The following is a 26,984-nucleotide window of genomic DNA, read 5'->3' on the forward strand; positions in this document are numbered from 1 at the left end:
ATTTTGCTCTGCACGTGCAGAGCCAAGCAGCTTTACACATTTTCATCCTCCACGAACACGTCCACGCAGCACGTTTGGTAATATTTTCCGCGGAAGAACTGGGTACCATGTCTAAAAATAACTTAAGAGGGGTTGCCTTGGTAATAAGGTGTATATGGACGATAAAACTCTCTTACCCTTCGTCTTCCCTTGGTTTTATTAATATTTGTGTCACGTATGGTCATTGCGTGACTACTTGTCACTTTCTTGAGAAACGTTGTGAGTTTTACAAGTTGAATCCTGTCTTATTCTTGACAGAGTAAAGACTTTTTTAAAAAACTATTTTTTATGAATTATAAATAGTTAGAAGTAGTTACAAATACTTGTGTCCGTGTGATGGACTTTTATACTTGTGAAGGTGCAAGAAATTCCAGGAAAAACGAAGTGAATGCTAAGCTTGAAGAGTAGATGTCAGACTTGGTACTGATTTGAATAGAAAATAGTTAAGGAGTAAAACCCCATGGGTCTTGAAAAAGACAAAATCATTCTAAACGTGCCGTACTTAACAGTTTTATAGGAAAATGTAGGAAATGTCAAAAATAATTACACGTAATTAGACATGTTTGTAATGTTTTTTGTGGGACGAAATGTTTCTTCAATAGCTACGCGGATTACCAAAAAATTGTTAGCATATCAAAGCAACATATTGAAACTGTTAAGCAGTTGTTTCTTCCCGCACAAATTATTTAAAATGTCCTTGTTACAGTGGTTTTTTTTTTTTTTTTTTTTTTTTGGAGCACTCTGTGATTAGGCCTGATTGTCGCCGCTCTCTAGGGTCCGGTCGCGCTCCACCCTCGGGCGGTGAGCATTGGTTGTTAATCATCCTACTCTGTGATTGGTTTAAAAACTCACGCGGCCTGCTCAACCAATCAGATGCAAAAACAAAACCAAGTTGTACGACTTAGTCGTTCGTGTTTTCCCGCGACAGTTAAATGCATTTTCTTCGGGTTCTCTTTGGTTCATTGCGTTCAGTGTTAACGTTTGTTGTGATTGGCGACTGTCACTGCTTTGGTTTTGGTTTAACAACACTCAACTGAGAACCGCTGTAACGTGAAAACCATCATGATGGCTGAAGAGAATAGGCTGAGTCGTATTCTTGGGATTAGACTGAAACTACACTAGTTAGCAATGGAGGTTGTTGCCGGGGAATGTACGCCGAGGGCTATCATATTTGAACTTGAACTTTACTTTGTCTACTTTTTATATAGAGTTACAGGAATTGCTTGCCCCGCAACTAGTCACAGAACTAATCGAGGCGGGGGCAAGAATTTATGTTAAAATGGAAAGAAAAAAAAATAGTGAAAAGTAATGATAATTTACAGCAAAATTACAAAAGGTACAAATAAACAATAGAAACAAATACAAGTAACCGAAAACAAAGTGACAGTGTAATGTGCACATACGTAAGCGACTAGAGTACTATTATTAATTAAATATGTTAATTTAGAGAGCTTCTGTATCAGATGAGAGACTTCAATACAGTCATCTTCACATTGTAACACATCAAGGAGTAGTTCCTTCGTTTTATTTCGGAATTTAGATTTGATTAATAATTTCACTGAATGTGGGATGGAATTCCAGACTGAGACCCAATTCTTTTAAAGGATTTTCGCATCTTCTCTGTTTTTGCGTTTAAAGACTGACAAAGGAGGCGCAAATTGTTTAAATATGCCCAAGGTTGTGATTGGTTGAATTAAGCTACGACGTTGAATGTGATTGGTTGATTTAAACTGCAACTTTGAATGTGATTGCCTTATGGAACTCTCCGATAACAAACTGTCCGATAACAAACTGTCCGATAACAACGTAGCAAGTGAATTAGTGGAAAATAGGAGTTTTTTAAACCAATCACAATCGAGGAAATTGTAATTTTTATGATTAAGTTATGTATTGTACTGGTTTTAAGAAATTGATTCACGTTTATTGGGGCTTGGTGACGATAAATATCATACCTCAAGTAGCGCAAATGTTGGAAAGATAAGAATGACATTGGAAGGCAATTGGCTGTAGGAAATATTAAAAGAGAATTACATGCTTTCTGGTGTTCCGAAAGAAAAGTAAGCGCAATGCACGTTTTTGCGACCGTTTTAAATGTTTTTGTTAGCAGTAACCCCATGCACATATACCATATAGTTTAAATAGGTAGTTATTAGAGTATGATGAATAGTTAACTAGAGACGACATGGAATATAATGTCTTAGTTAGCAATAATTTCAATTGATTTACTAATTTTATGGCAAATGAAGTCGATTTGATTCTTCCGTGATAGGTCTGAATCAACCATTATTCCGAGATATTTGGGCAAGTCTCCATTTCAAGAACTGTTTGGGCACTTGACATGGGGTCAAAGATTTTAATTCGAGGTACAAAAGGCATAGTATTTTGACGAGAGCGACAATATGATCTTTTGACGAAGGCCAATATGTTTTCTTTTGACGAGGGCGAAAATATGATGTATCGATCATAAGAGCATTAGGAAATTTCGAGCAAAAGGATCAAAGTTCTTTACAATAGTTTAGAAAGCAGCCCTAAGAAAATACGCGCGCTGATTGGCTTAAAATTGTGTTTCTATAACTCGATAGAAACACAGAACTAGCACGAGCTGTTGACGTAATGATGGCGCGAGCAAAGAGAATTTACATTTAGATAATCCAAGTTAACAAATTGTTTTCCTTTTTTTCATCACTGTGTTTTCTAGTACTTTACAGCGTTTATACTTTTACAGATCAATATTAGCCCTTTTTATTAAGGATTTGTTCCAATTTTAGTATCACACAATACCCAACCGAGCTGGCATCATCTAGTATAACCTACCAAAATCGCCCTCTTCAGTTTGAGATGGCTGACGTTAGAAATAACGAGAGCCTTCTGTAAAGGAAGAAACCACGGAACTGGCTTCTGGGCGTTTATCGATTATTAAGTCTTAAAAACATTTGTGTAACGTATTGGTCATTTAATGTCTACCACTTGTTCTCTAATCACTTTGCAGTGGTCGAAACGAGAGCAAATCATTTTCACACTAATATACGAAACAGACAAGAGTCAGGAATAGGCATCTGGTTCATTTGATAGCTAGACTATCGGCCCCATGGTCGTATGGCTCATTGTATGACTACTTGTCGCTTCTTTCAGAAGTGTTGTGAGTTATACAAAATGAATCATTGTCTTATTCTTTGTGAACTATACAACATTAAGACGAAAACGTATTTTTTATCAATTGTAAATAGTTAGAAGTAACGTCGTGATAATACTTGCGTCCATGAGATGGACTTCGACACTTGTGAAGTTCGTATAGATTGTGGAAAAAATGCTCGCGAAATGAATGCTAAGCTCTAAGAGCAGAAGTCAGATCAGAAGGTACTGATTTAAAAAGAAAAAATAATAATTTTTTTAAGAGTAAAAACTCTATAGGTTTTGATAGAGACAAAATGATCCTCGACGTGTTGTACTGAACAGTTGCATAGACAAATGACAAGAAATGTCACAAATGATATTCCTTTGCATGACCCGGTCACATGGTACAATATCCATGTTACATAGTGGGAGTTCAAAAACAAAGGCAAGTCGAGCTGGATTGGTACGAGTTGCTTTGTTTTTGAACTCCCACAGTGCAACTTGCATCCGAGCATGACTAATTTTGTACCATGTGACCGGGTCGTGCAAAGCCTGTAGGAGAAACTTTGCTGGCGTTATTATTTACATTTTTCCTTATTAGCATACGACTTTGCGCAGAGAAGGCATCAGGCGCTAGACACGAATGAGTCAGACGTCAAACATTTGAAGAGCTTCTGAAGCTCGGTAATTGGTGAAATTTTTGGCTCTTTTGGTGTAATGTTCGAGGAGAGATTGACTTGACTGCAAAATTTTCGGGTGGCAAAAGCGTTAATGAGCTCATACATTACAGTGGAATCCCGATTTCTGTTTTTGTAGCTCCATCAGAAACTGTATCGCGTATGCTAATGAGGCAAATATTGTACACAAAGGTTCTCCTATTACATGTAATTAGACATATTTACAATATTTTTTTGTGTAAGAAAATATATTTTTGTAATAGCTGTGCGGATGAAAATCAATTTGTCAGCATATAAAGCAACTTATTGAAATATTTGAAGCTCTACTTGTTTCTCCCCACACAAGTTATATAAAGTTGGATTTTTAGAACGGATTTTGTGGAGGTGCAGTGGCCTCATGGTTAGTGCGCTCGTCTCCAGATCGAGCGGTCTGGGTTCGAGCCGTGGCCGGGTGTTCTTGGGTAAGACACGTAACTCACAGTGACTCTCTCCACCCAGGTGTATAAATGGGCACCGGCAATCTTAATGCTGGGGAAGTAGAAATACTCCTTGTCGTTTCATGCTACAGAAACCGAAGGGCCGATCTGATGGGCACTTGGCTATATGCACCCTTTTTTATAGACTTTCTTATCCATACGTTCTTTTTTTTATTTGAATAACGCATGCGTAAACGGGCCTAAACCAAAACAACTACTCAGCTAATCTCAATCCGTAGTAAAACCAAGGTAATTGCCTGATTAGTTTCGACACTCTATTGAAAACCGCTATTCTGCACTCTGTGATTGGTTTAAAAACTCCCGCCACCTGCTCAACCAGTCAGAAGCAAAAACAAAACCACTTGTACGATTTGGTCGTTCGTGTTTTCCCGCGCCAGATTGATGCATTTTCTTCGGGTTCTCATTGATTCATTGTGTTGTTAAAGTTTATTGTGATTGGCCACCGTAATTGCTTTGGTTTTGGTTTTGGTTTTACAACACTCGACAGAAAAGCCGCTGTAATGTGAAAACCATCATGATGGCTGAAGAGAATAAGCCGAGTTGTATTCTTGGGATTAGACTGAAACTACAATAGTTTGCAATGAAAGTTGTTGCCGGGGAATGCAATAATTAGAGCACTTTCGATATACTAAAATTCAGCTTGGCAGCGAGGCTGAGAGGACAAAAAAAAGGAAATTGAATGACCATGTTTATTCATTTCTTTTGTTTGTCCCCTCTAGGCCTCAATATCAAGCTGAATTTTAATATGTGGAAAGTTGCTTTTTCCCTCTTAGTCCATCAGCTGAGGTGGCTGTTTGGCTCACTAAGATTCGAAGAACAAACGAAACTTGTATATTCTTAAGCTTTGGCTTGTATATTCTTAAGCTTCCACTTTGTAAATCGAATTTTAAATTTACCCCCAATACCCTCTTTTTGGTCGCCATCTTGGAATTCTAAAAACAAAAAAATTATAAATGATATTTTCTTACATGTTTCTTTTCTTAGAGGCACACGATATTTTGCCTGGATGTATATTTGGAATAATTAGTATCTTAAATCTTATTTCGGTATTGTCTGTGGTTGCTCAAGCTATGATGACCATAGAGGTTGACTAAATTACCAATAAGGTGCTCCACATCACAATACTAGAAGAACACCTTTTTCTACGTTTAGTTAATTAGGCACACTATACGCCATGAACCAATAAACCATAACTCAACGTAGATACACGTAACTACGTCCACACTTCAGTCTAGAACCCGTTTGAGTACAGAAACGCCAGGATCTTATAACGCCCTTTGTCACTACTGTCACTTGCATTTGGATCTATAACTTCTCCAAGTCATAAACAATTCATCAAGCTTAAACACGGTAAATCATGACCGTGACGGTGTTTAGATATCTGATTGTTTTAGCAGATATTTCTACGCCGTTTTATTTTTCTGTTTCTCCTTAATTATATTCCGATCGAGAAGTTATATCAGACACTCAAGACTCTGTTTGAGCACCTTTCCAAACACCTCAAAAATTGTCAAAAATACTCCGCTACTAGCGTCGTATTTCGACTGTCTTCTCTGTGTTGACGGCTCCTCTCCAGATTGCTGCTTGATAGCGGAGCTCCGGCGGCCCGAAGGGCCGCCATGCGGAGCACCATAATTATAGGAATAGGACCACGTGCATGCATAGAAATAGAAACCCATGCAACTCTTTTTTCATGGCCAACCTAGTTAGCGGCATGGCTCGCGGGCGAGTGCGCCCAACGACGACGACGACGACGTCGGACATGGCGGCCATACAGTGTTGGTTTACAGCATGTCTTTGATATTGTGGTCAATTAATACCTGTGAAAGCAAGCTATCCGCTGACCAGTATCAGGTGACCATATCACGGGGGCTCAGGTTAAAAACTCATCGAGGTCATAAGTTTTTTAAAGTTGACCGCTCATTAAGCACTGGCTTTCGATAGGATCGCGGGCTCATGTCAGGGTTTTTTTGTTGTAATTAAGGCGAGGATCAGGGCCAGGTTGTTCAAAAGGTGGTTAACGCTAACCCAGGATTAAAAGTGAACCGAAGTATAACTTTTTCTTCCATACAAATGTTTGTCACTGCTTTTGGGTCTTGGGCTGCTTTTGTAGTTTAAGATTATTAATACTCAAAACAGGAGGCCAAATAATAGAAACAGAAACCTCACAAAAACTCGACAGCCTTGCAAAACTCAAATCATAATTCTCGCTAATCGTGTGTTAGCGTAATCAGGCTGTCAACAACCCGGCTCAGAAGCCCTGCTTTTGGGCTTGGCTAGATCTATATATTATCCTGATATCTACGCAAAAACTACCAAGCTAACTACATAAAAAGTTATTAGAGCAGAAAATTTCAAGATGACGGCCATATTACACTAACATCGCCGTTCTTTGGACTTTATCCTCTTTTCAGTCCCTGAAAGAGATGGGATTCTTATATCGAGAGATGAAGTTCCTGGCGACAGTAGACTGCCTTAATGTAAAAACAAAAACTAGTAAGGTACTAAGAAAAACGTTATTAGAGCTCAGATGTTGGACTTCCTTTCTTTCAAGATAGGGGCTATATCCGGAATAACACGGCCGATGTTTGACATTATTCTGTTTTCCACCCGTTGAAGAGATGGGATTCTGCCATCGAGAGAGGAATTTTTACGTTACAATTTTATATCTTAATATCCACACAAAAACTACCAAGCTACTACATAAAAAGTTATTAGCTCCGCAAATTTACACTTCGTTTTAAGATGGAGGTCATATTAGACTATCATGGCCGTTGTTTGGACTTCATCCTCTTTTCAACCCGTGAAAGAGATGGGATTCCAAAATCTAGAGATAAAGTTCCCAGCGACAGTAGACTGTCTTGATGTAAAGGAAAAAACTGGCCAGGTACTAAGAAAAACGTTAATCAGGGACCCGAGATGCTGGACTTTGTTTGAAGGTGGCGGCCATAATAGACTAACATGGCCGATGTTTGACATCATTCTCTTTTTCACCAGTTGAAGAAATGGGATTCTACCATCGAGAGACGAAGTTTTACGAGGAATGTCTATTTAACAATTAGACCCGTAACCCGTAGCCCACTAGTCGGACAGAAAAGGCAATAATAAAATTAGCAAATGCAAGTTGAAGAAATATTTATTTGGGAATAAAACGAAAGAAAGCGTCACGCTCGATGGCGCCAATTTCGCTACTCGATGACTATTACTAATAGTCCCCTAGTAGCGTAGCCAATCAAAATGCAGGATTTGCATTAGTCCACTAGTTGGGTGATACTAATTATTGATATCCAAAGAAAAAGTACCAAGCTAATACAAAAAATTATTACACCAGGAAACTTGCACTTCCTTTCAAGATGGCGCCATATTAGACTTACATGGCTGTTGTTTGAAATCATCCTCTTTTCAACCCGTAAGGGAGATGGAATTCTCCTATCGAGAGACAATGTTCCAGGCGAGAGTAGACTGTCTTGATGTAAAGACAAAAACTAGCAAGGTACTAGGAAAAACGTTATTAGACCTGAGATGTTACACTTCGCTTCAAGATGACGGCCATATTAGAATTACATGGCTGTTGTTTGACATCATTCTCCTTTCAAGCCGTGAAAGAGATGGGATTCTAATATCAAGAGATGAAATTCCACGTGACAGTACTCTGTCTTGATGAAAAGACAAAAACTAGCAAGGTACTAAGAGAAACGTTATTAGAGCTGAGATGTTGGACTTCATTTCAAGATGGGGGCCATATCAGACTAACACGGCCGATGTTTGACATCATTCTGTTTTTCACCCGTTGAAGAGATGGGATTCTGCCATCGAGAGATTTTTACGTTACAATTTTATATCTTGATATCCACACAAAAACTACCAAGCTGCTTCTTTAAAAGTTATTAGACTGGGAAACTTACACTTCGTTTCAAAATGGAGGCCATATTAGACTATCATAGCCGTTGTTTGGACTTCATCCTCTTTTCAACCCGTGAAAGAGATGGGATTCTAATATCAAGAGATAAAGCTCCCAGCGACAGTAGACTGTTTTGATGTAAAGAAAAAAACTAGCAAGGTACTAAGGAAAACGTTAATAGACCCGAGATGCTGGACTTTGTTTGAAGATGGCGGCCATATTAGACTAACATGGCCAATGTTTGACATCATCCTCTTTTTCACCAGTTGAAAGAATAAGATCCTACCATCGAGAGACGAAATTTTACGTGGAGGTTTTATATCTTGATATCCAAAGAAAAACTACCAAGCTACTGAAAAAAAATTATTACACCAGAAAACTTGCACTTCCTTTCATGATGGCGGCCATATTAGACTTACATGGCTGCTCTTTGAAATCATCCTATTTTCAACCCGTAAAAGAGATGGAATTCTACTATCGAGAGATAAAGTTCCAGGCGACAGTAGACTGTCTTGATCTAAGACAAAAACTAGCAATGTACTAGGAAAAACGTTATTAAACCTCAGATGTTGTACTTCGTTTCATGATGGCGGCCATATTAGACTTACATGACTGTTGTTTGACATCATTCTCCTTTCAAGCCGTGAAAGAGATGGGATTCTAATATCGAGAGACGAAGTTCCACGCGACAGTACACTGTCTTGATTTAAAGACAAAAACTAGCAAGGTATTAAGAAAAACTTTATTAGAGCTGAGATGTTGTACTTTTTGTTAAGGTGGGGTCTGTATCAGACTAACACGGCCGATGTTTGACATCATTCTGTTTTTCACTACCTAAAAAGTTGTTAGACCAGGAAACTTACACTTCGTTTCAAAATGGAGGCCATATTAGAATATCATAGCCGTTGTTTGGACTTCATCCTCTTTTCAACCCGTGAAAGAGATGGGATTCTAATATCGAGAGATGAAGCTCCCAGCGACAGTAGACTGTCTTGATGTAAAGAAAAACACTAGCCAGGTACTAAGAAAAACGTTAATAGACCAGAGATGCTGGACTTTGTTTGAAGATAGCGGCCATATTAGACTAACATGGCCGATGTTTGACATCATCCTCTTTTTCACCAGTTGAAGAGATGGGTTTCTACCATCGAGAGGAAGTTTTACGTGGAGGTTTTATATCTTGATATCCAAAGAAAAACTACCAATCTACTACGAAAAAGATTATTATACCAGAAAACTTGCATTTCCTTTCATGTTGGCGGCCATATTAGACTTACATGGCTGCTCTTTGAAATCATCCTATTTTTAACCCGTAAAAGAGATGGAATTCTACTATCGAGAGATAAAGTTCCAGGCGAGTGTAGACTGTCTTGATGTAAAGACAAAAACCAGCAAGGCACTAGGAAAAACGTTATAAGTCCTGAGATGTTGCACTTCGTTTCAAGATGGCGGCCATATTAGACTTACATGGCTGTTGTTCAGTTGACATCATTCTCTTTGACTGTTTTGATGTAAAGACAAAAACTAGCAAGGTTTCTAAAAAAAAACATTATTAGACCTGAGATGCTGGAGCACCTTTTAACATAGCGGCCGTATTGGACCAACATGACCGATGTTTGACATTTTTCTCTTTTTCATTAGTTGAAAGGATGGGATTGTACCATCCGGAGACGACGAGTGTTATTTCTTGAGATCGACACAAAAACTATCAAGCTACTACATAAAAACTTTTTAGACCGGAAAAGTTGCACTTCCTTTTAAGATGCCGGCCATATTTGACTTACATGGCTGTTGTTTGACATCATCCACTCTTCAACCCGTGAAAGAGATGGGATTCTAATATCGAGAGATATAGCTCCAGGCGACAATAGACTCTCCTGATTTAAAGACAAAAACTAGTAAGGTACTAGGAACAACGCTGTTAGACCCGAGATTTTGGACTTCGTTTTAAGATGGCCGCGATATCAGCGAAGCTCCGGCGGTCCATAACTATAGGAACAGAACCATATACATGCATAGAAATAGAAACCCATGCAATTCTTTTTCCATGGTCAACACGGCTAGCGGCATGGATCGCGGACGCGTGCGTCCAACGACGACGTCGACGTCGCGCAACATGGCGGCCATACTCCTGCTAATACCAAGTCTTGGTTTACAGCGTACGCCTTTGATATTTGACATCCATGTTATGGTCGATTGGCACCTGTCAAAGCAAGGTATCCGCTGACCAGTATCACGTGACCATATAGCGGGCCCAGGTTTATAGCTCATGGATGTCATGTTTTTTTTTTAAAGTTGACCGGTGGCAAAGTACTTGTTTTCGATTGGATCGCGGGCTCATTTCAGGTTAATTTGTTGAGATTAGGTTAACGCTAAGCCAGGATTAAAAGTTTACCAAAGTATACAGTTATTGTCTATACAAGTGTTTTTCACTGCTCTATGGTCAGGGCTTGAGATTATTCAAAATCAAAACAAGGGGCGAAAAGGAATTCGGGAATCCATCCAGCGGCGAGGAGAAGGATTGAAGCCCTGGACCTTCGGATTACAAATCCAGCGCCATATCCACTGAGTCACCACTATGCCATGTCGCCTCCACACATTATAAAGTTCGACTGTGTATACATGAAAGGCAGAACGGGAGAGTTGCTTGTAAGATAGGCTTCTGAGGATATTTTCCTATTCCCATGAATTTTCCCGGGAAGGGTTTTTGATGATAACGAACTACGATACTCCTCCTCGTTTCAACCTGAAGAACCGGTTTCCCATAGAACTCGTAAGCATTAAGCCTTATCGATTCCCGCTGTAACTTGGTTCTTAATTCGCGGTTCTTTAACTTCTGTTGAATGGCAGGTTGAGTGGTACCGGCCTTAATTGCAGTTTTGATAGCACCGATTTAAAGAGAGAGCACTCAAACGAGTGTGTTTAAAAGCTCTGTACTTGCTTCCAGTTTTTTTTAACATCTGGCAAGCTGCGGGGACCTCCAGGAAGTGTAAAATGAGCTTACTCTTTAACAAATAAAGAAGTCTAAGCCGTGTAATACTCTGTGATAAAACACGACGGGCATTTCAGACCCCGAGGGAAGTGTAGAAAACACGAGCCGCAGATTTCTCGAGTGTAATTAAATGTCCGGAGTATTTTATTACAGTGTAATACACGGCTTAGGCTTCTTCGTTCGCTTTATGTTCTAGAGGTAATGTGGCGAAAACCAATAAAACACGCGTTTTCTATGTTTTATACTCTGTTAGAAAACAGTCCTAAGAAAATGCGCGCGCTGATTGGTTAAAATCGTGTTTCTATAACGCGATGGAAACACAAAACTAGCACGAGCTGTTGACGTAATGATGGCGCGAGTAAAGAGAATTTACATTTTGATAATCAAAGTTAACAAGTTGTTTTCCTTTTTTTCGTCGCGGTGTTTTCTAAAAGAAATAGAAAACATGTTCTCCATGTTTCTATCGAGTTATAGAAACACTCGTGAAAGTTTGGGAGAACACGAAAAAGATGTGGAAACAATCGCCTGCGGCTCGTAATCCCACAGCATTTCTCGTTCTCCCAAACTTCCACTCGTGTTTCTATTAAACAAATAGATTATGAGCTCGAGATTTCTATCGCGTGATAGTTGACGGGGGCGCAGCTTGAGTCAACTATCACGCATAGAAATCGAGAGTGAATAATCTAATTGTTTTAGCATAAATCTTCTAGTCGTTCAAAACTTTATCTAAATCCTCTTCAGAGACACTTCGAAAACGCCAAAAGGCGGCTGTCAGTTAACAAAGGCACACGGCTACGCTACTCACTATCTATCACAGAATAGATGATGAGTAGCGTAGCCAATCAGAGGACAGCATTCGTGATAGAACGCTAGTAGATTTATACTTAAACTCGATAGAAACACGGTACATGTTTTCTATTTCTTAAATAAAACATTTGACCAATCAGAGCGCGTGCAGTGTCCTATCTATTTAATAAAACCACTTATTGTATGGCTGCGTCTCACAAAGACTGGGAACTACCGAATTCACGAATATTATTGGCTGAAATCGATATTGACCGCGGTCTAGATTTTCCCATCTAGACCGGCATCTAGCTAGACCGGTTTCATTTTGCGTTGACAAAGTAGCAAACTAAAATACAAAAATGTTCACCATTTTCTTTTATTTTCTTCTCAATCATTTATGGCACTGCCAAAAAGCCTGATGACAAAACAAACAAGTAAAGAGAACGAGCAAATTTCGGCAGGTTTAAGTTAAGCTCATCGCCTTTCGCAAGCAAACTGTCGGCAAACCAGTTACATTAAAAGAATTAAAGTTTTCTTCTTTGCCATATAATAAACATCTTATTAACCGAGCTAAGTCGGTCTGTATGGGAGAATCTTGACCTCGGTCGTGTGTACAGACCTCATTGCGTTCGGTCTGTACTCACGACCTCGGTCAAGATTCTCCCATACAGACCTCCAGCTCGTTTAATAAGACCTAAATAAAGTACAAAACAGGCTTCCAATATTGAGCTTAAAATCAGAAAGAGATTTGGGGAGTAAGAAAGTTTCAGGAAGGCATTGTTTGCGATGTCCTGCGTAGCTGTGGAACATTTTATAGTTCAAGTCTTCTGTTCCATTTTTTTTTCCTGATGCATGGACAGCACCACTGCTCTTCTAACCAGGAATTACTTCATATTTGTAAATATTACATTCGGCATGAAAACCAAGCAATTTTTTGAGCAGTGAACAAATTCGGATAACTACAGAAACCAGTGAGCTGATCAAACAATCAGAATGCACAATAAGCGCCAAGAGAGAGGGGGGTTGGGGTCGTTTTTGTTTCTTTTCACTGGATTCTACATATTGTCCGAAGGACTTTTGCGCAAAATCATTTTCGAGTTGAAAAAAAAAAAAACTGAAGAAAAACTTGCTATTTCGTCTGAGCATTCACCTTAGTCTTCTCTCAGTTCTCAGTGACAAAAGAGCTGTGATATGCTTAGGCTGAAGTAAGGAAGCTGAGTTCGAAAAAAATTTCTTCGGGGTAGTAAGAAATCTGGAAAAAATGCATTTTAATGTACGGCGTGGGTGTACCGCAAAAATATAGACTTAATAATTGAAAACAAATCGCATTTTGTTCATATCACATATTTTACCTCACGAGTTCTCTGGGTGATGTGTAGATTTAGAAGCAAGAGAAAAATCCATTATATGCACTTAAAACCAAAAGCAGGGTTCAGACTACACAAACACAAAAGCAAACATTCACTCGCTACGTCGACGTCATGCTTACCCCACGAGCAGTTCGCGTTCCTCCTACGCCGAACAAGCGTTCGATGTAGAAACTAACTGCTCCCAGGGTACGTCATTCTTCAAGCTCAAAGTAATAAAATGAACCACAATAGTGCCAGTGGCAACTGCTACGACTTTACATATATACATACGCACACATTTTTTTAGTCAGATGTGAGCCAAGCGAGGCCACGAAAACTACAACGACTTTTGGGTCCAGGGTACCATTTTTTAAATGTTTTTTTTATATATATATATAAACGTCTTTGGCCAAACACGAAGAAAACCCTTTCCAGGACAAGCAACCACGGAAAGATGAAGGTATTTAATTCTGATATCTGAACAGAAGGAAAACTGCATTCTTCCTCTGTATTGATGATTATAAAACATCGAAAACCAAAAAAACATATACATATTTTATTTAGCAAAATACTTGCACTTTTCCTTCTCCTTTGTTCTTTAAGAACGTACAGAAATTATCTAAAAAAGTATAGAACAACAGACGGATGCCTGGAGTTTCTCACGTGTTTTACTCGAAATATCGAGTTAAACACGACAAAATATTCGTTACCTCCGCTCTAGTCAAAAATTGATTTTTAGTCAACATGATTTGAAACTTGTTTGATTTTTTGTCCCAGACTTATTATCAAGTTTCAAAGATCAAGCTAGATCATTTAAAACTACAATATCTCAAAACACGTTTTTCTGTCTACTGTACAAAGTATAAACACGACCGATTTCAGACTATTTATACCATGCCATTGAAAATACAGCCAATCAGAATAAAGGAAAGCCGTTGTATATTCGACGGTATTACACCCAACCTTCCCATCATGCGCCGCGCGTATGTCGTATGTCACTGTGTTGGCCAATGTATTTTCTATGGTATGGTATAAATTCTTATGCAATGCTTTCGAGTAGTTATTCCACGAGCGCGCGTTGGATATGAGTTGGCTATAATCATATCTCATATCCAACAAGGGCGAGTGGAATAATTGTTTTATTAAGAACGCCCTTAAAATATAGAAAACTAAACTAAAATAAAAATAAAAACGTCCCCCGAAATCACGCGCACGCTTACCATATTTGTAGAGCATGGTTTAATGGCTCATAACGCATGATGGCTAAGCCACTGAAAACTCTCGAATTACATGTTATCCATGATCCAGTTTTTAATAACATGGACTATTCCACTTGTCACTTGTATTTTGTTGGTATACACGCTCATCTAAAGGCTCGTCTGTATGTCGAAAAAATACAAGTGACTCGCGGAATATTTTATGGTATACCACTCGAAAGTGTTTCATAACTGGTATGTAGCTGGTGGCTGACAACAGTTTTTGCTCTTTTTATCAGTTTGATTCTGTTAAGGAGGTTCAAAGCCCTGAAACTCCTCGAGGTATTTTTTTTTAACTTTGCAGAAAGCTGTATCGTAACACGCTTATCACAACTCGATAACAAAACATTGGGCAAACGGAACTCATTTTAAGTTTTAAGTACTTGAGGGTATTTTAACAGGTTGTACGGTTGCTATGGTAACCTATGTACATTGTATTGTGCCATGAAGATGACCACAACTTGTTTACAATGACTGGGTATTCACGGCTGTGATACCATTACCGTAACATCACTGGATAAAAAGTGGCGGTATTGATCCATCAAAGCATAACTGCTGGAACCTGTTGCCAGCCACCTTAAGAAATCTTAGTCTAGGTTACATATATTATGTGTACGTAAAAACGCCAAAGAGGTACGTTCTGAAAGGATTAAAAAAAAGCGAATACAACGGCTTGGCCGTCTGTCATTTTGTGACTAAACTCTGTCCTACTCCGCGCACAAATAATGTTTAACATCGCTAAAATTGCATTGAATTGACTAATAATATACAAAAATTGTATTCCTGCGCTACAATTTTTTCTGTAACGTATTTCCAGTCCACATGGCAAGCTCCAGCTTTGCAGGATATCCCATTTTCTACAATTAGTGTCTTTGAATACCATTCATCATGCGTATTTGAAAAGCTTTAGTAAAATAAATCTATTCTTTTCTCCTTTCTTACAGCTTTCCGATTATTTTGCTAACGTACAAGCCACTTCCGCTTCGTCGCCACTTTCCTACATCATAAACAACAAACCTGGCCTATAAGCCGGGGGGGGGGGGGGTTATAAGCGGTAGTTTATGGTATTTCTGTGCCCTAACCTCGACTCTTCGCCACTGTCCGTTGGAATGCGCGAAAGTTTATTCTTGTACAGTGGATTGTTCTTCCAAGTGTTTTCTTAAGTCTCTTACCACGTCGTTTCTGTCAATACTTTTAAGAGCAGCACACAGCTGACCCACTGTTAGATCCCCCCTGTTGGCAAAGATCCATTTAAACAGCACGCTGGTCGGACTCAAGGGTTTCTCTGGATTGAAATCCTTGTAGATTTCTCTTGGAACTTTGAACGCACTTGCCAGGTGTCTCCAGTTCTTCAGTACTCTGTTTGGGTTGTTCAGACACACGCAGATACTTGTCATAACATCGGATTCTGGCTCGATAACATCTTTCAATTGTTTTTCCCTATGTTCTGTAAATCAGACAATTAGTATTCAACGTCAGTGCTTATTACATCAATACAGTAAAACCCGCGTGTAAGGACCTACAAGTCTGGCAAAATAGTTTCTTGTATTTTGGGGTAGTTATTGGTAATTTAGGGTAAGTCGGTCCTGAATTAGATTTTTAATATCTATAAGGGAGATGTAGTTGTTGATTACCAGTAAAATAAATAACCTTGGGTTTGGCCCTTGATTATACAGTATTCATTCAGGGGCACCCAACGACCGTTTTCTCTCAAATGCTTTTAAACGCTGTTTTAGGCTATCTGGAGTACTTTTAAAGCTCTGTATGTTAATTTTAGGCTGCGCTAAAAAATTTTACCTGTTCGGTTATTCTAGGGGAACTTTAGTATTCTCGAATTTATTAGGGCTTTTTTGTCCATTCCCCGAAAACCGTAGGTCTTATCGCCTTTCCGAAAATGATAGCTGACCTTTTTTCGGTACCCAAAACGACATTTTTACAATTCGAAAACAACAGACATTAAATTCTCATATCACGGAAGTTCGAGGTGACAATTCTCTTCAGAAAATCAGAGGGGATTAAAGGCCTTCCGAACAGATCATTTACCGAAACGATCCGTTGGGTGCCCCTGTTTATTCACAACTGTATTATGCATTTTCTTGTAAATAAATTTGCAATCTCAAAGTCACATTCCTTGGTTAAAATGTTTATCATTATTTAACTGTAACCCACATACATATAAGAACCTTCTTGATCTTGCTTGGCTAAACAGGTTCTTATATTTTTGGGTACTAAAATGGCAAATTTCTGCATGCGGGTTTTTACTGTACCAACTACACAGGTCTCGACACGCCTTTAATACGACAACCTCGTTAATACGTAAATCTCAATCAAAGCCAGAGAAAAGAGATCAAAAGAGATTGGAGAGCCATTATTTTGTTTATAACTCCCGACGAGATGCTTTAGCCTAAAGACTCTCATCTCGCCCCATTCCCAACTCGGCCATACCGCCCTTTTTCGTTCACGATCGCAGCACTCGTCTAATTGTCCATAAGAGCAAAGACCGACTGCCAACAGCCTAGTAAATCTTAGCTCCGTTAACACCTTAGACAGATTTTGGTGGTTCACTGGTGTTGAAATGGGGTTCTATAATTCTACTGCGGCGAGAGGCGCCTTCTCGCCCTCTAGGACGTATGTAAAGCACCAAAGGACAAATTTTGGGATTCGTTCGTTCGTCACTCTTCCTTTATGGCTTAGCGTCACATTTTCCAACCAAAGATACTGCACATAATCATTCCATTTATTTTCCTTTCTTTTGATTGGACGTGAGACGTGAGCAGGCATGACAATTGGCTACTCGAATGGGAAACATGAGTGGGGGGCGGGGGGGAGCTAACTTGCCCACTTTTGATTACCCGTAGTGTCCTACAAGAAATGCCACATAATAAATCCTTAACTGACCACGCTTGCTTGGTCAAGATGGCTGGAAATAAATGTTGGACTGCTTCATAAACACGTAAAAGCAACCTTGGGCAATATCCAGCCATCTTGCCCTAACGCTTGGCCAACAACTCATGTATCTTGCCCTTGGTCAGCCAAATTCAGCACATGATTTGGTTCATCCTGCCCGCTCGCGGAGCTAACCAAGAAGAAGTACGTTCGTGTGCTCTTTTGTTTTGTTTTTCTCTTGATCCCAAACCAAATGGCTAGGTCACGAGGTGATCCACTCTCGGTAAACGTGCGCGCCGGAATAATTCTGGTGCGCATTGAGAACAAGTTTTTTTTTCAGGTTGCTTTCACGAAAGTTAAACTCAAATGACCAGCCGCTAGTACTTCGCGCTTGCCTTTTATTATAAAGTGCAAATAATTAAAGCGCCTGAGGAGAAGGCAACTCAAATTGCCTGTCAGAAATGAAGGACAAAAGGAATTCTTCTTAACCAAATCGTCCTCTTTCATAAAGCATTTTTAAACGCAACTCGTCAAAACTAATCTGTGAGCAGTCTGACCCAGGGGAGACGGTGGCGCTAAGCGGAAATTTCGAAAAGAACCCCTAAGACGTACCACGATCCTGTTTTGTGGGCGTGGCTTGAATTTTTTTTCACCCCTAAGAGGTAGCAATTCTAAAATAACACATCATAGAGATTTTAATGGCAGTAAAGATGATTACTTCAAATACCTTCTCCTCATAAAGTTGATTGTCAAATCCTGTCAATATATAATGGTAATAGGACTGAGTGGAGTGCAATTCGGTCTGTAATCATACGAGTGATTAACAAAATCAGACGACCGCGAAGCGGGAGTCCGATTTGTTAAATACCAGTATGATTACAGACTGAATTGGACGACACGATGTCCTGTTACCAATTAATCATAACAATTACAATTTCCCACAAAAGTAAAAGTTTCATTTGATAAAGAGCTTTTTATTGTCATTTTAAATATCATAAATATAGAATATGGAGAACAGCTCGCAAAATGGCTGTCAAGTCTCTTTCAAAACAGTCACCAGAGACTAAACCTACACAATTTTACAAAGTCAGTCTCAGTCAGTGGTTACTATAGTGATTGCAATCAATGTTGTGATTGGTGGATTTAGTGGAGAGGACTTAAAATGATTGGCTCATGTAACTGTCCGATTACAGGTGTCCGATTACAGCCAACTGTCCGATTACACTGTCTGATTACAACTTTGCAGATTACTTAGAGCAAAATACAGCAGTTTATGCACCAATCACATTTGAGGAAATTGTAATTGTTATGATTAACAGTGAAAGCTCCCGTTGTGGACCTGTTGAGATGGAACACCCTAAGAGGTACCAAAACTGCTTTCTTAACCCCTAAAGGGTATGACAAGCACCCCATCCTTTTAATATAGGAGTTCCACCTCCCCCCTGGAAGCAGTCGATCTTAGTGATCAGCACTGGAAAAGTCACCAAAACTTACCACTAAGAAATGGATCCAGCTTCTTTAACACATCTCTTCGCTTCAATTTCTCTACCTCTTCATAAAATTTTCCGACTGTCAAATGCTCTTGTTTTGAATAAAGGTATTCCATCAAGGCAAATGCTGGATTGAACTGGCCATATTCTATCTCTTTTAACTTGTCACCAGGAATTTTAAATTGTTGACCAAGGTTAATCCAATATCCATTAACCCGTGACTTCTGGTCCAACTTGCTGGCCATTTCCTTAATTATCTCACTATTAGCATTAGAAGAAGCAAAGTCGCTGATTTTTTCTGTAGAATTTTCAGTATCTGTTGGGTAAAAAAGGAACATGCAGACAGACATTCAGAGAGTAGGCCTTAAATGTGGGTATTATTTAATACTGAATTCTCTAGAAGGCAGTGAGCACAGCTCCAAATACACACGTATGCAATATTCGATTTACCATATTTTCTTGACTTAATGCCCCAAGCATCTGTTTCAAACTTGCCCTGGTGGACCTGATGGTTACTTGACTCTTGTTTATTCATTATTTTGGTAGCCATCTCAATCTATAGATAAAACTTATTAACGCCGACAAAATGCTTGACGGGCTTATTCTATTTACAACTCTACCTTGGAGACCAAAGCATTTATTGGGAACAACAGGTAGTCAAGAAATATATTATTAATAATAACTTGTCATTAAGAGGTTCATTGCAATGTTTTGGTTGCTGTTGTTTTCTTCTTCTCAGTACAACAAAGACGGCAATAAATCAACTGGGAAAAAACCAGGCAGATCCACTGATTTATGGCCTGACTGACTGTGTTTTGCACTTGAGCCCAAAACAACATGAAAAAACTCTGCCTGTATCTTACAGTACAGACTTCTAAACCTCACAGTACACTTCAAAGGAGCACCAAGCGCAACTGAGTGGCCATTTATATGACATTGCATGATTTCCTAAACAAGTACATTCAAATGATTTCCTGTTATCTTCAGTGTATCAGTATTGACAATATTCTTATTCTAGCATAAACATTAAAAATGGACACTGATCAAACATACCAGAATAAACATCAGTAATTATCTTCACTACATCATGTCTCTTGATACCCTTTAATGCCTCAATCAGGTCATGTACTGTTTTATCTTCCATTTCCACAGTGAGATAGTCAATCAGCATCTGAGTGCAACTGTTCTCACTGTTCAGTTTACACCGAAGGCGAGTCTCTAGGGGTGCATTTACCTCCTTTGTACAAGCCAAGTGTTCCCATGTCTTAATGACGCGATGTGATGTGTGATCAAGTTCACGAGCTAACTTGTCGTCAAGAAATTTACTTTTGGTAATAACATCTGAAACTAGTGAAAAAAGGCATTGATCAGATTTTTTAGGCTAGGAATAGCATTTTACATTTTTATACGTCTACCTCTGTTACTAATCTCTTTTGGAGTGAAAAGCAGTTGTCATTTATTTTAATGAGTTAATTAACCATAAGAACAGGAGAAAAGCGACGGGAGGCTGAGGAATAAGAAATGTGTAAGAGGGATTGGTAGATGAAAGGCTGCAAGAGGGGAGGGCTAAAAGGGATCACCCCAGGGGAGGGGGGGAAATCCTGTGTGGAGGGGTCAAGGATGCTAATAATTTTGCTTAGGACCATAAATCAAGACTTTGGTCAAACTTGGGGCGTTCAGGACAAAACGCACACGACTATATTTAGCCATCAAGGTATCCTTTAGGGTGGACTTAGGGAAAAAATTTAAAAGCTTTCATTTCCTTTTCAAGTGGTATCTTCTTGAAGTCAAATTAAGTTCTAGCCATGCCCGTCTTGGTCTGCTTTGCTGGATTAACTTTCGTTTAAGGTGGCTCAAAACAATTTCCAGCAGTTAGATTTGAATGGGTCATTATAACCACTTTTTATCACTTGATGCTACAATCATGGTGTCAAAAAACTGCCCAATCATTGGTGAACACGTTATCATTTGCGTGACGCAATAGGTTACCATAGCAACAGTATGACCTGCCAAAAAACACCCTTAATTACATTTTCAAAAATTTAAGGTGGCTCTGAACCCCATGTACAGAGTTTTTTAAAACTTTGCCAAAAGTTCCGTCTTATCATGCTTATTAAAATTTGATAATATAAAAAAATTTCACTGTGCTGGTTTTGAACTATAAGCCCCTGAAGCTTTTCCCGGGAAATCTTGATCCATTGTCATTGACACTAAGAGGTGCTGTTGCTCCATTGGTTTGTGGTTTCATAAGGTGAGATAATCTTCTGGCGTGGTGCAAGTTGTTTACGAACCTTTGCAAGCTAAAATCTTGCATTTGAATTTGGGAGGCATACATACACTTTGAGCAAATTTATAGGGTACGCAAATTTGACTGATTTTCTAGAAATTTCGCCACAACATTCCAGGGATAATGACAGATGAAAGTGTGTCGGGAAATATGGATATTTAACATTGTTTTCCCATGGCGTCCATTTATGCAACACATCTTGCATATTTCTAGCTACTCCAACTTTAGATGCAGATAACTAGACAGCCAATCAGGATATTGAAAAAGCCTGACATCCTTATGTTGATTGATGCCTTGTGAATAAGACTGTGCAGCCATTTTGCCTGTGTGGTAGCATCCGATGGCCAATAAATTCAATAGAAGAACCCTCGGTCATTTCATGACTTACCAGCTGCTGACACTTCCTAAAAGAAAACCTCGCTTACATTGTATTTTTATCGCAAAGTACATTTTTTAAGCTTTCCTCTGATATATAGTTTGTTAAGGTTTTATTGAAACGAATTTTTTCCTGAAGGACACCCACGGAGGTAGGAAGGAACCTTAACTAACTTATAAAAGTTAATTTTCTTTACTCAAAGTTGTCAAACTACTTACCATAAAGGCAATCATAACTGTTGGCTGCTTCCTCTGAGGGAGCTGTTTCATTGCTAGCAGCACCTTCATCGACTGTGTCTACTGCTTCCTCCTGGATAGGAGTGCTAGTCAAACTCTGTAAATCGATTCCATCTGGATGTAAGGGTACTGTTTCTACAGCAGCAGCAGCTGCAGCAACAGAGACTGTTGCATCTTGGTTAAGATTAGGAGCCTCAGTCCTTGCAGCAACAGCAGCATTTCTCTCATGGTTGTGATCATCTCTAGACACTTCATTGTTAGAATTCGGATTGACAAGTTCATCAGCATTGACAGGATCAGGTACATTCAGCACCTGAGAGTGAGTTTCTTCACTGTGGGTGACGTCATCTACAGGAGTGTCGCTGTTAGGATCTATAGGGATTCCTCCATCAGTATTAGCAGGTTCAGGCATGTTCGGCACCTGGGTGTGAGTTTGTTCACTGTGGGTGAGGCAATCTCCAGAAGCTTCGCTGTTAGGATCTGTAGGGATTCCTCCGTCAGTATTAGCAGGTTCAGACATGTTTGGCACCTGGATGTGAGCTTGTTCACTGTGAGTGAGGCAATCTCCAGAAGCTTCACTGTTAGGATCTGTAGGGACTTCTCCATCAGTATTAGCAGGTTCAGGCATGTTCGGCACCTGGGTGTGAGTTTGTTCACTGTGGGTGAGACCACCTCCAGAAGCTTCGCTGTTAGGATCTGTAGGGACTTCTCCATCAGTATCAGCAAGTTCAGGCATGTTCAGCACCTGGGTTTGAGTTTCTTCACTGTGGATGATGCCATCTCTAGAAGTACCACTGTTAGGATCTGTAGGGACTTCTCCATCAGTATCAGCAGGTTCAGGCACGTTCGGCACCTGGGTTTGAGTTTCTTCACTGCGGGTGATGCCATCTCTAAAAGTACCACTGTCAGGATTTGGAGGTTTACTAGAAACACCTGATGCACCTTGATGATTGTTTCCACATGCTTGAGCAGTAGCAGCAACCACTCCACCCAGAAAGACTTTGAGAACTTTTTTATCAAAATCATTCTGTAAGTTCAGACGAAACAGTTCTGAATCTAAACTACCTCCAGCTGATTTCAAATCACTCTTTTGTGAGCCAACAGATGATTTCTGACTTGATGTAGATGGCTGGGAAATTGGTGCATTCTTATTATGGGCTTCCCTCGCAACATCTGGCAAAGATTCATATTCTTGATCTTCTTTAGTATCATCATCTCGCCTTTTTCCTGAAAAACATTTAATTATGTACCACATAAAGATTAAATAACCTAGTTAACTGTACCCCTGTAAGTCTGTAATATTTAAGCCAAGTGGGACTCATTTTCCAGAACTAATAGCTGACCGCAAGGGAATACAGGGAGTCTACCTCCCACTTCCCAGACCTTTACTCTCAGTTCCCTGATCCCTTACCTAGTGGCTCCTATCTCTATTTGCTCCATAATACACTGTCAAGTAATGTTTGTTTGCAACACTATTTTTTGTTTCTCCCCTTTTCTGCCACCTCAAGAATCCTGCTGCCTCCCTCATCTTTCCCACCTCCAGTTGCCACTTCTATCCACCCCTAATAAAAAGTAGCCTTGGTTTTAATAACACAATACAGTGAAACCTGTATTTAGTAGACACCCTTGGGACCCTCACTAGTGTCCACTTAACTCAGGATGTCTGTTCAAAACAGGTTCTAATATGTTGTGCAATAATAGTTAATTATTAACTGTTTTGGAACACAGTGTAACACAGTGTGAGATCAAACACTGCTCATAGGAGAATGCATGTCGAGTCAGTCAATAGATCGTTTTCACTGTCACGAAATAAAAAAATAAATCGAAAACCATCCAGTGGAAAAAGCTATGAAATTATGATGTTATAGAAGATAACTAAATAAGCCACTTCTCCAAGTTTTAGGCCTGTGCGTTTCCCCAAACTTCAGATATTCGTCGAAATGTTTCGCCAATATTTACAGAGCCCAGAATGAAAACGCCATGTTGGTGTACCTCCGTGGTACACCAATATGGCGGCTGGAAAATAGTGTAACATCTGATTTTGGCTATCTAGGTGACTGATTATCAGTACTGATCAAACAAGCATTTACATAAGCACTTTTCCTAATGCTTTAACTTCTAAAAAGGCTCAAAATCATGAGATAAGTATATATTTTTCGACAAACTTGATCATAGCCTTGTGTCACGCACCTCCATAACCCTGAAATTCAAAATGCTCTGGATTCCAAGCGAAGCACGCTATTGAGGTGTAAAATTGTAAACAGACATAAATGTACCGCCTCTTGTGCCTGATGAGGACAAAAACTTTGGTGGCTCTTTCGTTTTGGATTTTAGAAAGTGATGACGTCACGTGAAAACGATCTATACATCAACCTGGAATAATCACTTAGCTTTAAAATGACATCACTGAACAATGTTAAAGGAGTCTGAGCAGAGTTTTTAGAAGTAAAAAGCTCTTGAAGTGTCCGCTTATTGCAGGTTTTGTGTAACAAAATGGCTTAATAGTGCTGTCTGTGTCTGCTAAGCAGGTGTCTGTTGAATCCAGGTTTATTTTACAGTAAGTGTGGGGAGAAAATTTTGAGACTTCAGCTGGTGTCCACTTTTAAGTTAAAATAGAGCAGGGCTTGAGACTAACTTTTCAGCTTGCTAGCCCAGTGGGTAGTGACAGGTTTGATTTACTAGCCAAAACAAATTTTTCACTAGCCAGACGCAGACACTTGCAAACATAGGAATCGATGTTAAAATTATAGGAGTCGCTCAACAACAAAAACTGAAGTTTTCGCTTCCGTGAGAAATTCCCACAGAACTTCGCAACTCACCGCCGAAAAACATTCCTTTCTTTCAAAATGCCAATTCATGATTTCTTATGAACACAACATCTTTATTTACAAGTTGCAAACATAGGCATCGATATTACATTTTCAAATTTTCGAACAAATGCGAAATTTTTAATTTTTTGAAAGCGTATGTGACCTCCAGATGCTGCGTGCATGAAACATGATCCCTAGAGTTCCACATGGTTTCACGCATGGCTTATCATTAGCAGCAAGCAAATTTTTGTTGTTCATCGATTTTTACTAAGAGAAAAACAAACAAAAGAGTCAATCATTCCTCTGCATTTTAGTAATTTAAAGTTCTTGTTTGGGCCAATAAATTATATATGATATTTACTACAGCCGATGTTTTAAATTCTGCACACTTTGACTACATTTCGTTTTGTGAAAAATTTAAAATTAACTTTTGATTGGTTTCCTCTGGGCCTTCAGTGCTCCCAAATTTTCATTTTCACTAGCCAAAATGGCTAGTGAAGCCCAAAAAACCACTAGTCAAAATGGAATTTTTACTAGTCTGTGGCTAGCTGGCTACCATTAGTCTCGAGCCCTGTAGAGGGTGTCCACTTAATATGGAGTCCGCTTAAATACAGGTTTCACTATACAACAGTATAATGGTTTCACTTCAGTGAAACTGTCAGTGCCTCTCCAAAAAGAGAGAAAACCTCATTGAAAAAATATCAAACTTAACAAAAATGACATCAGTTTTTCATGCGTCTGTTCTGTTATTGATCATGAATTTCATCATAACATTGTCAAAGTAGCTGTGGATCCATAAGGCGATAGCCAAGAGGATCCACAGACTAGCTACTTTGACATTGTTATGACAAAATTCATTGTTAATAACAGGACAGACCCATGAAAAACTGATGTCAATTTGTTGTTTACGATAACAAATTGTCAAATTGTCCGCTCTAGCCCCTTGACGCATCGCATAAATTATAAAATCATGTGTCTGTCCGCTTATTGACAATGAAAGTCAGCCAAAGAGCGTGCAAGAATTTCTGCAGTTATCGTAAAATACTGTATAGAGCAACAACAGAGCCACATGACAGCTATATAGTTCTACCATCATACCAATTTATACTCAAACACACAGATATTTTTCTAAAAAAATAAAAAATAATAAATTTCAACATTTAGAGAGTTTGATGAGCCACATCAGCCTCAGCTGGTTTTCACGTGGGTCCTCTTGTTCTCCTGGTTGAATATTGGGAATTTGGAGATGTTGGTTTTTGTGGAGCAAGGAGACCGAAAAACCTGCAGAAAAACCTTCGCAAGGCAGGAACCAACAACACGCTCAATGCATGTATGGCACCAGGCCGGAATTGAATCCAGGCCACATTGGTGGGAGGCAAGTGCTCTCACCACTGTGCCATTCCTGCTCCCCATAAAGAATGGCTTTTAATATTGAGCACTGGAAATAAATCACACATCTCGCAGAGGTGCAAGTATCTGTGACCCTCTGTCAGTTGTAATTCTTGTGACAAAAAAAGTTCATGAATCTCCAGTAGTGGCCTTGAAATCCCTGGTTTCTACACTTTGATATAATTCTACACCTCTCTATGCATGGAAGTGTAGAATACCGCGACAAACTAGGAATTTCATGACCTTTTCACCATCCTTTCCACTGTTGTCATTCTGTACTTAGTTCTACACTTCTCCATGTGTTGAAGTGTAGAATATCGTGACAAACCCTAGTTTGTCAAAAGTGGAAAGGAAGGGGGAAAGGTCGTGAAAATCCCTAGTTTGACACGGAATTACCCAACCCCCACCACACCCATGCAAAGGTAAGTAATTCATGAAGGGGGAAGGGAAGTATTCCATGTTTGACCCATCGACTAGGTGGCACTGGAAATTATCCGTGTGAAAGAAATATGATGATACAGCAGAAAATTAAAATACTGAAAGCTTGTAAAAAGAACGACATAATCGACGTAATTCCCTTGCAGCAAGTGATTCATTAACTTCCGTAATTCAAAATCGTAACTTACGAACTCACATCCAAATCCCACCACTGCTGATTGACATAGAAAGTTTATAATCATGCAAAACTAATCAAATGTTGTATTACGATTGGTAAATAAACAAGCTTACCTTTCCCTTTACCAGTTAACTTTTTCTTCACTTTCTTCAACGCGCTCGCCATCGCAACCAAGCAACGCCTTCAAGTAAGCTGGCTCTAGCGCATCAAAAATCACCACTAAGACCAAATTTGGCACTTAAATGGATTACACTAGACGTTGATTAAACGCACGTGGTTTTAA

At 39.3% G+C, this 26,984-nt stretch overlaps 1 protein-coding gene across 1 annotated transcript; it reads right to left on the reverse strand.

Moving 5' to 3' along the window:
• Window positions 1-13,895: 13,895 nt before the first annotated feature.
• On the reverse strand, window positions 13,896-26,954 carry LOC149102261 (uncharacterized). Its single transcript, XM_089275314.1, has 5 exons — window positions 26,815-26,954; window positions 21,869-23,113; window positions 20,041-20,334; window positions 18,992-19,303; window positions 13,896-16,058 (listed from the first exon to the last, which is right to left on the reverse strand). Exons 1-5 carry the CDS (start codon window positions 26,864-26,866, stop codon window positions 15,733-15,735), a joined length of 2,229 nt encoding a protein of 742 aa, XP_089131440.1. The 5' UTR covers window positions 26,867-26,954; the 3' UTR covers window positions 13,896-15,732.
• Window positions 26,955-26,984: the final 30 nt, after the last annotated feature.

The sequence above is a fragment of the Orbicella faveolata genome, unplaced genomic scaffold (assembly GCF_042242905.1).
Source record: "Orbicella faveolata isolate gen_17 unplaced genomic scaffold, um_ofav_v1 contig_36, whole genome shotgun sequence".
NCBI lineage: Eukaryota > Metazoa > Cnidaria > Anthozoa > Scleractinia > Merulinidae > Orbicella > Orbicella faveolata.

Bases quoted from the DNA above. Each gene is read 5' to 3' on its own strand.
- LOC149102261 (XM_089275314.1), bottom strand. From the start codon at position 26,866: ATGGCGAGCGCGTTGAAGAAAGTGAAGAAAAAGTTAACTGGTAAAGGG. The intron at 20,335-21,868 runs GTAAGTAGTTTG...TTTTTTCACTAG, and splicing joins CAGTTATGATTGCCTTTATG to TTTCAGATGTTATTACCAAA. The intron at 19,304-20,040 runs GTATGTTTGATC...TTTACCCAACAG, and splicing joins AATTACTGATGTTTATTCTG to ATACTGAAAATTCTACAGAA.